This window comes from Pituophis catenifer, unplaced genomic scaffold, assembly GCF_029215685.1.
Source record: "Pituophis catenifer annectens isolate HBS135680 unplaced genomic scaffold, rPitCat1.0.hap2 SCAF_9, whole genome shotgun sequence".
NCBI lineage: Eukaryota > Metazoa > Chordata > Lepidosauria > Squamata > Colubridae > Pituophis > Pituophis catenifer.
Window position 1 is genome coordinate 13,964,024 of NW_027256889.1, and position 13,012 is coordinate 13,977,035.

Sequence of the window (13,012 nt, forward strand, 5' to 3'; positions counted from 1 at the left end):
TTTTATTTTAACTTTATATATAATTGTGCTGAGGTCATGATTTTAACACCCCCTCCCCCGTGTGCATTCTCTTGTTGTTCCATTAATGAAAATCATTGGGTCAGTGTATATCTATTGACCAATAATTTCTCTGAGCTGCATTTTTTAGTAGGGCGCTGTTATATCGACCTGGGATAAATCAATTTAATTGTGGAACAAATTATATAATATTTAGTTGCTATCATCTAGTTAAAACAAGGTCTTCCCTTATTTTTCAGGGGTTTGCATACTTAGATTTCTATAATTTATTTTTGTATTTTAAAATATGATATTGTCCTTTAAACTTGCTAACATGTCTATTGCCAAAGTGGGGTAATGTCCAATCAAAACAGATCAACTTGGATTTAATGCACCTTCTTAAATCTCTCATACTGAAATCATTAGACCTTAATGTTTAACATTGATTAAAAATGACTTAGTAGACAATAGCAGATACTAATTAAGTATTAAAAGGAGCCTATGTAGAGATATAAATTATGCAGTAGAAATGTTATCTACACTCTTTAGGGATAGCTAAATAATGATAAATTATCTGATTAGTAGAAAAAACATTGTTTTTTTCTCTTTGGATTATTACTGTATATACTGAAACAGCTTCCCCCAACCTGGAAGATTTCCAAAGGTATGGATTTCTACTTTTAGAATTTCTCAGCTTCTATGTCTTTTCTTAAAATTTTGAGAGCTAAATCCCAGACATTTGGAAAGTCCAAGATGGTATTTTGAACAGTATGAATAAATATCAACATGATCTTGGAGCCCACTTCAATCTACCAGGTACTGGCAATCATTTTTCTCTTTCCAGATTTGGATTTCATACACATGGCCCTATAAATATAAATTAAATATAAATATATATTTGTAGGGCCATGTGTATGGAATTCTCTGTCATACCCGGGTTTTTGTAGTTTGCTTCATGTTATGGCAATATATATTTGCACCATGAACACTGAAGTAAATTAATACATAATATGTGTCTGTGACATAGTGGTAATACTTTAGAAATTGTTATCAAAATAACATTTGCCCTACATTTCTTTGATAGAAATGTCTTCTGTACTTCCTTCCAAAATTGTTGGGGATGAGCACAATGGAGGTATAACAAATAGAATAGAATAGAATAGAATAGAATAGAATAGAATAGAATAGAATAGAATAGAATAGAATAGAATAGAATAGAATAGAATAGAATAGAATAGAATAGAATAGAATAGAATAACAGAGTTGGAAGGGACCTTGGAGGTCTTCTAGTCCAACCCCCTGCTTAGGCAGGAAACCCTACACCACTTCAGACAAATGGTTATCCAACATCTTCTTAAACACTTCCAGTGTTGGAGCATTCGCAACTTCTGGGGGCAAGTTGTTCCACTGATAAATTGTTCTCACTGTCAGGAAATTTCTCCTTAGTTCTAAGTTGCTTCTCTCCTTGATTAGTTTCCACCCATTGCTTCTTGTCCTGCCCTCAGGTGCTTTGGAGAAGAGCTTGACTCCCTCTTCTTTGTGGCAGCCCCTGAGATATTGGAAGGTGGTTGATTGAGCAATAACAGATCCCATCTACCCCTCTCCCACTCCACCTCCACCCTCCTCCATGTGTTTTTGGTTTTAATATTTGTTTTTAACTTTTTATGTTTTAGATTTTATGTAACTGTGAGCTGCCCTGAGTTACCCTATGGTAACATGGGTGCCAATACATTTTATAAATAATAATACTAATAGAGGATCACCTTATCAGTGTCTGCAGCAAAATCTCACAGACTGATTATATACAACATTATATAACCGAGTTGCCAAAATCATATATTGGAAGGTTTACAACTTATTGACTATGACTGGGATTAACGTGGTTCTTTTTGGATACAGAAGATCATTCCTGACTTAATTTTTTCTTAGGGTATCTAGTTTTGGCTTCATCTTTGCCTTTGATTAATGAGACATCTCCCAGGGATGCTTTTACTGCTTAGTAATGAAATCTGATCTCAACTCTCATTTTTTTCCTGTATCCCCAAGTCTATGCATTCAATTTATATTCTTTTTCAACCTGGGTCTATACATTTACATAAATGAATGGTTCACTACACTCAAGTTGGAAACCTCTGTTTGGTTGAATGTAATTTACTCTTCTGTTCAGATATTATTATTATTGCATAAAAGACTAAAACCAACTTCTGTACATGTAAAAACAAAATCCCATATACAACTATAATACATTATTTGCAGGGTTACAATACATAGTTACAATATACTGTATCTCTCAATGTTAATAAACATTACTGGAGTTTAAAGGATTCATCTTGGTTAGAAAGAAGCTTTGAAATTCAATTAAGTCATCATACTTGGTTCAACCAGTCATTTCTTGACTGTGTCCTTAAAGGGCTTTTTTTTAATGAAATGTCTATAACAACTGTTAAAGTCGTTTGTTATTCTTTAAAGTACTACAACATTCTCCTGTTGTTGCAAAGAATACACATACGGTAGCTTTCTCCTCTGAAATTTTTCAATGTAAATGAGTGTCCAGAGGCATTTACACAAATTTCCAGACTTCTCATCTCAGAGGTTTCTTCCACAATTAAAATATCACCGGATATGTCAGCTGTTTGTGATTTGGGGCTTAGGTATGAGTGGCATAGTATTTTCATTAAAGTCCATGGTGATTAATTCAATTGCAGGAGATTGTGAGATTCAATTAATGAAAGGCTGAAAAAGCAAGAGAGAGGGAATTTGTTACGTAATAAATATTTGAAGTATTTTTTTCATTGCCGACTCTTGGATTTTGCAGAACCCAAAGACAGGAATCGTTCTAGACCAGAACTCAAGACTCATCTGTTCTGGACAAATGGAGACCTTTGAGAATTCTCATCAGGAGAGTAAAGAGAGGTGATACCGTTTGCTTGCTTTCTTCGTTTCATTAAAATACATCTTAACATGGATGTAGTCTTGGGGTACAATCTGCATTTACAGGTAGTCCTCAACTTATAACAGTTCATTTGCTGATCACTCAAAGTTACAATGGCACTGGAAAAAAGTGACTTATGATTGGGTTTTTTTTCAAACCTACGACCAAACCTTTTGTGACCTTCCGACAAGCCAGGTCAATGGGGAAGCCAGATTCACAACAACCTGGTTACTAACTTAACACCTGCAGTGATTCACTTAATAACTCTGGCAAGAAAAGTCATAAAACGGGGCGAAACTCACTTAACAAATGTCATAGCAATAGAAATGTTGGGCTCAGTTGTGGTCATAAGTCAAGGACTGGTTATATCTTTACGTATTAAAGATACAATATAGGTGCACATCTAGGTTGGAAAGGTCACTTTAGAACAGGAGTGTTTTTGGCAGCGACAGCCACCTGCAGCCCTCTGCCAGCGAAAATGGAGCTCGAGGAGGCTGTGCACAGCCTCCCCCCCCAGCTCCATTTTTGCGGGTAGAGGACTGCAGGAGGCTGTCGTGACTGAAAACGGAGCCTGGGAAGGCTGCGTGTGGCCCTCTCAAGCTCCACTTTTGCTAGCAGAGGCACCACGTACCTGTCCTTCACTATTTCCAGGGCGGTCCCACGGGCCAGATCTAAGCATCCCTGCTTTAAAAGAAATAAGAGGATAAAAGCTTCACATCCATAGTTTTTGAATTGTGTAAAATCATTTCTAAAAGGCTTCTGGAACCTCACGCCCAGGTTTTGGAAAGGATATTGAGAACCAACAGGAGGGCAAGAAATGGGACTGTGTAAATGACCCAATCATATCAGAATATCAATATCAGAATATCATTTGCAGAGGAATCTCAGTTTGCTTTAATTCGGTTTAATTTTTTTTAATTAAAAATTGAAGATGGGTATTGGTGATCATAGTTTCAGAGGGAAACAAAAAAAAAGGAATCCTAACTCTTATGGTGTTAATACAAAATGCAATTCTTTTTTTTTAACTTTGCAGTGCCCCTCCTGGATTTACTCCGTTGTAGGCTATTATATCATACATTCTGTGTGCAGTTACACAGTGTATGTATATGTTTATTTATTCCCATTTATATGATCACCCATCTCATCCATGCAACTCTGGGCCAATGCTTCAAGTGACATCGTCTTTGTCTGTGGTTTTCGTGTCCATAAAATCCATACATTCCTGGTTAGGGGGAATTAATATTGAACAAATTAACCACATTCATATATCATGTTAAGTCAGACTGATATGTCAATTCAGTGTTGGTTTGTTTAAGTTTCCTAGTTAGGTTAGGGTAAATGTAGCATGTGATTTCCAAATGGAGAATACCCACTCTTTCCTGAACAGACAACACAGCCTTAAAATATCAAATTGAAATGTAGAACTAAGAATGACAACTGTTTGCTAAGCAGTTCAATAAATGCTCTATATTAAACCATTCTTGTGGCTTACTATCCACATGCCTTAGTGTCTGTGCTGAATCAATTCAGAAGACTTTAATAAGTTGGCTTGTCAATAATATGAAAACAAAGAATTAAAGAGCAGTAATACAGCAGAATCAGCAGGAGTGGTGCGGTGGCCTAGCGGTGGAGCTTTCGCCTCACAATCAGGAGTCTGTGAGTTCGATCCTAGGTAAAAGCAGATATTTCTCTCTCTTTGCACACATTTGCTGAACAAAACTCCGCATTGGCGACAGGAAGGGCATCCGACCATTAAAACGCTTTGCTTGGTCCATTCAGTTGCCCAGATTCCACCCTGCAAGGGATTATGGGGTCGTTAAGTGAAGATGAATGCAGAAGAATCAGCAATGATAAATGGAGCACAACCCTAAATGCATGCCGAAGTACCAATGCTGATTATCTAACTTATGAATGAGAGTTTAACACAGGCAATACCAGATATAGACACAGATACACACCTCCATGCACATTACCTCTGATGAATGTAGAGCCCCACAATGTTATTTAAATTGTAGGTTTGTAGGGAAGAAAATGGTGCAGATTTAAAATATGTTAACCATTGGTGCCATCTTGGAGACAATGTTTTCTAAGTGCATGTAATTGCATTTTTTGGTAGACTGTCTAAGGACAATACCACCAACTGTGGGAAACAGACAAATAACAGTCAGATTCGTGAAACCGATAGACCCTCCAAGCGGCTTCGAAGGAAAAGGAAGCTGCTTTTAGATTCTGAAGAGGAAGAAGAAAATGGAGACGAGGAGGAGGTAATTAAATGTGATTTCTTTAATTGAAACAGTAGCCAGAAGGCTATAATGAAACTTGTAGTGATAAGAATTTACCACGTAAATTTAATTAACCCTTTTACATTTAAGTAATATTTTTAGAAATATTACTTATTGTGTCAAACAAACCAAACCAAACCATACACATTGTATACCTATAAGTCTGATAACATTGTGGTTTTACCTTAAAACAAAAGGGGGAAAAAAGAAGATTATTGGACACATTGTATCTATATAAATCTGATAACATTGTGATTTTACATTAAAACAAAAGGGGAAAAAAGATTATTGGAAATCTTGATGCTTTACCCTTTTATCAGGAAAAAAAAATTATTGCAGAATCAGATTTTGAAAAGCAACACATACCACCATTTCACTACTGGAAATTAGAAATTAGTTGACGTGTTGAAATTTAGCCAGCAGAGAACACTACTGCATTAGAAAGTTTAAAATTGTTATTTTGCTCTAAATGGCAGATAATGTATTTCAATGTATTTAGTTTATTTGTTTCATTTATATTCGATATTTCTGCTGGCAGTTTAAAATACTAAGCAAAAAATAAACATTGCAAAAGAGTGAAAATGACGTTCGATGATAAATGAAAAATGTCAGTGTTTTTTCATCTGGTTTGTATTATCTAGGAAAAGAATAAATTGAATCCGAAAAACCGCAAGAATGCAAAATCAATGAAGCAAGGTAAGGGTGCGAAACTGATCTTTAACTATTCCATGGCAAAATGCTGCTATAAATTGAGTACTTTGGCAACCTCTGTAATAATACCCAGAGTACTAATGTTACAAAGAGCATTCCATCAATTTTACACTTATCTTTATAGTCTGTGAAATGTATTACTTGTAATCCTTGACTTACAACCATTCATTTAGTGACCATTTGAAGTTACGACATTGAAAAAAGTGACTTATGACCATTTTTCACATTTATGACCGTTGCATGTTGCAGCATCCCCATGGTTATGTAATCAAAATTCAGACACTTGGCAACTGGCACATATTTACGACTGTTGCTGTGCCCCAAGATCATGTGATCCCCTTTTGTGACCTTCTGACAAGCAAAGTCAATGGGGAAGCCATACTCACTTAACAACCATGTTAATAACTGCAGTGATTCACTTAACAACTGTGGCCCGAAAGGTCCTAAATTGGGGCAAAACGCACTTAGCAACTATCTTGCTTAACAATGGAAATGTTGGACTCAATTGTGGTCATAAGTCGAGGACTGCCCATATTAGAAGGGCTACAATATTAAAACATTTCCCTTCATTCATCTGGCCGCAGTCTCTTCTGTGAACAGTAAACTATATATGCAGTCTTACGCTCTCTCCCCTCCAAATTTCCAAAATTGTTTATTTATGGTCTCAGACCAATAAAACACAAGTGCAAAATTTGAAATACAGAAAAAAACCCCCAAACCTGAGAGAAGAGGCTATCAGCTGGTTTCTGCAAGCCATAGCTATTGCTAGAAACTTGACAGATTTTACAATATTTGTCCAAGTTAAATCTTGTAAAGAAGGAAGGTTGTGAATTTGTTGACAGAAAAAGACAACTAAAATTTCCGATAATTGGGTTTTTGAGTGAGGTGTTACAAATGGGCAGTATAACAATATATATATATAAATTGTAGATATAGTATTATATTCCTACTTACTTGTAAATTCCATTCCAAAGAATTGAATCCTGAGTAAATATATAATACGAGTTTGTGTTGTAAATGTTATAAATGAGAAGATTCACGAATCCCCTAAAAAGAAGGGATCATCATGGCATTGGACTGTGATTTTTGAAATCTCCTATCCAGCTATTGTGATGAGAAGATTAAGTCTATCCAAACAAATATTCACATGATGAGTAGAATGAAATATATATATAATCCTCTGTTCAATACATAAGTGTTCACTTTTAAATGTGATAATGCCAAAATGGTAAAATACATTGTTGTATCACAATGCAAGCATTAACTATTCTGTACATTTTCATTGCACACAATTGCACAAGTATATTATGACAAGTGTGCTGTTGCTTGTCCCACGTTACTCTTTCCACAGATCTTTGTAGTTTCATACTCTTGTCTCCCAGAAGCAATTTCTTTTTTTTCATTCTATGTTTGATTTCTCAGCTATTCCTGCAAAGAAGAATGTTTGGAACTGGATGACATACTTAGAAGAAGAACGAATGCCAGCTGCTCCCTTGAAACTTTTCAAAGAGGTTTGCAATCTCCTAGGTGTTTTCTTGTGGATGAATATTGAACACAGGGAGTCCTCGACTTACAACCATTCGTTTAGTGACTGTTCAAAGTTACAACGGCACTGATAAAAGTTGATGTATGGCTGTTTTCACCCTTAAAACCGTTGCAGCATCCCCACAATCATGTGATTGAAATTGAGATGCTTGGCAATTGGCTCATATTGATGACAGTTGCAGTGTCCCAGGGTCATGTGATCACCTTTTGTGACCCTCTGACAAGCAAAGTCAGGGGAAGCCAGATTCAATTAACCGTATTACTAACATTAGAACTACAGTGCTTCACTTAACAGCTGCGACTAGAAAGGTTGTAAAATGGAGCAAAGGTTACTTAGCAACGGTCTTGCTTTGCAACAGAAATGTTGGACTCAATTGTGGTTGTAAGTCAAGGACTACCTGCATATGAATGTCTCCGCATTTGCCTTTGAACCAGAATTTTTTGTGGGTGGGAAAACTAAAGAACCAGATCCTGTAATGAGATGGAATGTGTTAAGGATATTGAAATCTTACACATCTACTCCCTTAAAGAGCTCTTTTCTTGGAAGCAATAAGACCAAGGTGACTTCTTCAGTGCTGCAGAGAAAGAAGCCTGAGTCCATCATAGTTCTAAGAAATCTACAGAAGCCCAAAACACCCTCGTCATTATTATTATTATTATTATTATTATTATTATTATTATTATTATATTATTATTATTATTATATGGGAGTTTCACACTGGTTTTGCATCTTTCCAAATAAGGTTTGTTGCAGTGGTGAAATTCATTTTTTTTTACTACCTGTTCTGTGGGTGTGTCTTGGTGGGCGTGGTGTGTCTTGGTGGGCATGGCATGTCTTGGTGGGCGTGGTAGGGGAAGGATACTGCAAAATCCCCATTCCTTCTCCACTCCTGGGGGAAGGAGATTGCAAAATCCCCATTTCCAGACGGAGATGGTATTTGCCGGTTCTCCGAACTACTCAAAATTTCCACTACCGGTTCTCCAGAACCTGCTGGACTTCACCCCTGGTCTGTTGATGTGGAGATGAGTATTCCTTTACCTCCTTCTTCATTCTCTCTCCTTCTCTTGCATAATTGCCTGTAGAAGAGAGATAGAATAGAATAAAAAATTTTATTGGCCAAGTGTGATTGGACACACAAGGAATTTGTCTTGATGCATATGCTCTCAGTGTACATAAAAGAAAAGATACGTTCATCAAGATACTAGTTTTCTCATGGCATCCAAGCAGGGAACACACATCTCTGCACTCCTTACGAGTGCTTGAACCATAAAGATTTATTAAATCTTCGCCCTGCATTTACTTTGAGTTCAGTAGAGAGAAGTTGCAACTAGGGTCAAGGTTTCTTGTTGGGAGGAAATGGTGGGCATCAGAAGGAAGGAACAAGACAAACCTCTTATCAGTTTTTGCCTGGAAAGGGATTGAGTGCAAGCTGGGGTGTGTGTGTGTGCTTTATTGTGCATCTTGCTTGTTAAAAGGATAGTATGTGAATTCACCATTGTAATCTTCACGTTTAATTTTTACCCACAACCCCTGTTTTAATTTGTGTCTATGAAATTGCTCAACACCAGGATCATATCTCAGCCAGCAACTGTGTAAAGCTAGTTTTCAGCTTTGCTAATTAGCATAGTGCTGACATTAATTGGTCCTTGACTTTTAGCATGTTGTAGATTATCTTATTAAAAAGTAATCATTACAAGTGAGGGTACAAGTAGCAGCCAATTGCCATATCTAACAATATGCGCAAAACCAAATCATAGAAAATGTGAACATAGCATCCTTCCCGTCCATGCTAAGTTATTTCAATTTCTTCAAATAAAATGGAAATAATAGAAAATGCAGCATTGGGAAGAATCTTGATTTGAACCATATTTCACTGCCAGTTTTTGTATGTAAAGCTCAGCTTCTTAGAGGAATTTTCAAAAACATTTTTTTATCTTTCTTATATTGCTATTTTATGACATCATAAGCCATCCAGAGTCACTTGATAGTGAGATGGGCAGCACATAAATTGAATGAATGAATGAATGAATGAACGAACGAACAAACAAACAAACAAACAAACAAACAAACAAACAAATGAGCAAGATTTTAAAAAGTCTTTCAGCTGTCAGCATTTTATTTAACGTTTGCCTGAGTCCAAATTTCAGAATAATACTGTCTCTTGCTCTGATGCTTCTCCAGGTCAGATTCAGTAATTTAGTTCAGATACTATATTATATCATGGTGTGAGCTAACTAAAATTTAGGATATGAAGCCATTGTTAGGGTATCCAAGTGTATAAGTGTCAAATTAAACATCACAGCAATTTGCCTCCATTTCCCTTTTTCTATTTAACTTCTTAGATTTATTTCCATCTCTAGAGTGTAGCAGTCTCAGAGTATAAGGTAGTCCTCGACTTACAACCATTCATTTAGCGACCATTTGAAGTTAACAACAGTACTGAAAAAAGGACTTATGAGCCTTTTTCGCACTTACTACCATTGCAGCATCCTTGTGGTCACATGATCAAAATTCAGACGATTGTGAACTGGTTCACATTTACGACCGTTGCTGTGTCCCAAAATCACGTGATCCCTTTTGCGGCCTTCTGACAAGCAAAGTCAATGAGGGAGCCAGATTCACTTAACAGCCGTGTTACTAACTTGACAGCTGCAGTGATTCACTTAAGAACTGTGGCAAGAAAGGTCATGAAATGGGGCAAAATTCATTTAACAACTGTCTTGCTCTGCAACAGAAAAGTTGGGCTCAGTTGTGGTTGTACGTCATAATTGTATCATAACAGCACTCTGTGTTTTTACCAGTTAAGAAATGAACATTCCATGGATTGTCATTAAGGCATCATTTTAGACTAGAAGCACAAGTCTGTCAATTCAAACACTGCACTAACTGATAATTAAACTTTAATAGTTCTTCATTTCTATAAACAGCTTACTCTCACATAAAAAAAACAAGAAAACATTTTTTAAAATGTCAGTTAAACCTTAATTATAGAAAAGGAATACTGTACACTTTTGATATTCCTGCTTCATTTTTTTTATTTTCCGCACATTTACCTGGCAACAAGAAGTTTGTTAAGTCTACAATAATATTTTATTTCTTTCTACCGTAGTCTCAATCCTTTCCACAAAACAAAAATGGATTTAAAGTTGGAATGAAGCTTGAAGGACTGGACCCTGAACATCCATCTTTATTTTGTGTTCTTTCTGTTGCTGAGGTACTGGTCTGACTTTTTAAAATAACAAAGAAAATCACTGGAAGACAGATGAAAAGCATGTCGGTGATCAGTTAATTAATTCTGGCTGAAGTTAATGCAATGCCTACTGGCTTAAGGAATGCTTTTTTAAAAAAATTAATATACTCTATTGGCAATGTTGCTATACATTGATAAATGAACTGAATATTTTTCATCCTCAAAAAAAAAGGTATTGGTAGCCTGAAAAGATATTGACAGATAAGACTAACAATCTGAACATCTTTAATTGGCTTTTTATACAGTTCTTGTGTATGTGTTTTAATATCAGCTTGTGCCAAGCAGAAACTTCTGTCAGCGTTCCAGAAAACCCCCTACAGAAAGTAAAACTCTGAAGCAAACATTTTTCAAAGTTCTATTTACTAGAATAGGTAAACTGGCACATCTGGGAAAACCCGAATCTGAGAGGTCCGGGTTTTCCCTCAGTAATTCAAAACCCCCAAAACCGTCCCCTCACTCCTCAGTCGATCACATGCTCCAATCACCATCCGTCCCATCTCGAGACATCACTCCGACCACTCCTTCTCCAGATGCAGGATCGGCCTGACCTTGACCGACAGGAAGAATGCTATTCTTCCCCTCTACTAAATCCCCCCTCCTACTTTCCCACACACGAGAAGGTGGCAGTATGGAAGCTTCCGGCCTAATATGGCTTCCAAAGCTGACAACTCCACTGCTACTTTCATTGTATATGCTTGAGTTCTACTAAGTAAAGGGTGTAAAAACGGTGTCTGTGAACTGTAGCACCACCAATAAATTAATACAATTAATGCATCCACTGTTAAAAGTTAATCGTGTTGAAAATGAAATAGGAGCATAATTTTTAAAAGCAGGCTTTTTTGTGTGTTTTGCAAAAGTGGTAACAATCTTACCTTTGTGGTCGGTTGTAGGTGCAGGGGTACCGAATGCGATTACATTTTGATGGTTATTCAGAGTTTTATGATTTCTGGGTTAATGCTGATTCAACAGATATCCATCCTGTTGGCTGGTGTGAAAAAACAGGTCACAAGCTGCTCCCTCCTAAAGGTAGAGGTGTGTGTATGTATATGCGTATATGTATGTATGTGTGTATGTATATGTATATATGTATATGTTTTCTGAGGTTTTCGCGGGTGTTTGTATGTAGATCTTTGGTTATTCAGGTTTTCTCCCGCGTGAAATTGGAAGTGTCTTGGCGACGTTTCGACGAAGTCTCATTCGTCATCTTCAGGCTGGTGTTTTCGGCTTCATGCTTCTTCGTGCTTCGTGATTCTGTGATCAGACATTGCTCCTAGAAGCACAAAGCCAAAAACACCAGCCTGAAGATGACGAATGAGACTTTGTCGAAACATCGCCAAGACACTTCCAATTTCACGCGGGAGAAAACCCAAATAACCAAAGACCTACATATATGTATATCTATCTACCTATCGGTATATCCGCCTGTCTGTCTGTCTGTCTGTCTGTCTGTCTGTCTGTCTGTCTGTCTGTCTACTTACCTACCTACCTACCTTTATAAGCATTCTAATCAGAGATGGGACTTTGGACTGTAGTATTTGGACTACAGAGCCTCTTGTAAGTGAAATCTTTCAGGAGAAACAGTTATTTCTAGGTTGATCATCTTGAGGTGCAACTTTATTTAGAGACCTTAAATTCTTCTCCTTCCCCCTCTTCTCCAAGTTGTGATGAAGGGAGTGGGCACGTCTGCTCCTTTTTCCCAAAGAACAGTGTATTCCCATTTTCTACAAACTGGGAGCTCTGCTCTTTTTGAACTACAATCTGATCAAGGCTTGTTTCTGAGAAACTTAGTTTAGACTAATAATGCTTGAACCAAGTCCTAGCTTTAATCAAAAGACTAATATCATCTTAAATCACTGACTTAGTTAAAAAGGAAAGAAGTGAGATTGATCCTGACACCCACTTTGCATAATAGCCACAAAGTATAGATTTTTCATGAAAAATTAACTACATTTTTCTACTACTATGTGTGTCTTTGAATCAGTGTTGACTGCTGGTGATTGCCTGAACTAGTCCCTACAGTTTTCTTGGCAGGATTTTGGGGAATGATTTGCCATTGCCTGCTCCTAGGGTTGAGAGAGAGGGACTGGCCCAAGGTCACTCAGCTGGATTTGTGCTATCATGAAAATAAACAATTAGGATCTTTTGTTTTGTTCTGAGGACTATATAATGGAGAATCTAATAGGGAAAAGCTTGCATGTATTCACATTGTTACTTAAGAAGTAATGCATGTTTTTCCATTAAAGTTGAGCATTAGAAATGTTAAATAATTGGAAATTCTTTCAGTGATACATAAT

At 36.8% G+C, this 13,012-nt stretch overlaps 1 protein-coding gene across 2 annotated transcripts in view; it reads left to right on the plus strand.

Moving 5' to 3' along the window:
- LOC139321471 (lethal(3)malignant brain tumor-like protein 4) overlaps positions 1-13,012 on the plus strand; it is a 56,273-nt gene that overhangs the window by 12,064 nt on the left and 31,197 nt on the right. Inside the window, exons 2-7 of one of the 2 annotated variants that reach the window (XM_070950199.1) lie at positions 2,813-2,910; positions 5,046-5,193; positions 5,853-5,907; positions 7,345-7,433; positions 10,578-10,682; positions 11,609-11,750. In XM_070950199.1, the coding sequence (XP_070806300.1) occupies positions 2,870-2,910; positions 5,046-5,193; positions 5,853-5,907; positions 7,345-7,433; positions 10,578-10,682; positions 11,609-11,750 (580 nt within the window). In that variant the 5' untranslated portion in view covers positions 2,813-2,869. The remainder of the gene's footprint in view (positions 1-2,812; positions 2,911-5,045; positions 5,194-5,852; positions 5,908-7,344; positions 7,434-10,577; positions 10,683-11,608; positions 11,751-13,012) is intronic. The other variant, XM_070950200.1, reaches the window with a different exon arrangement.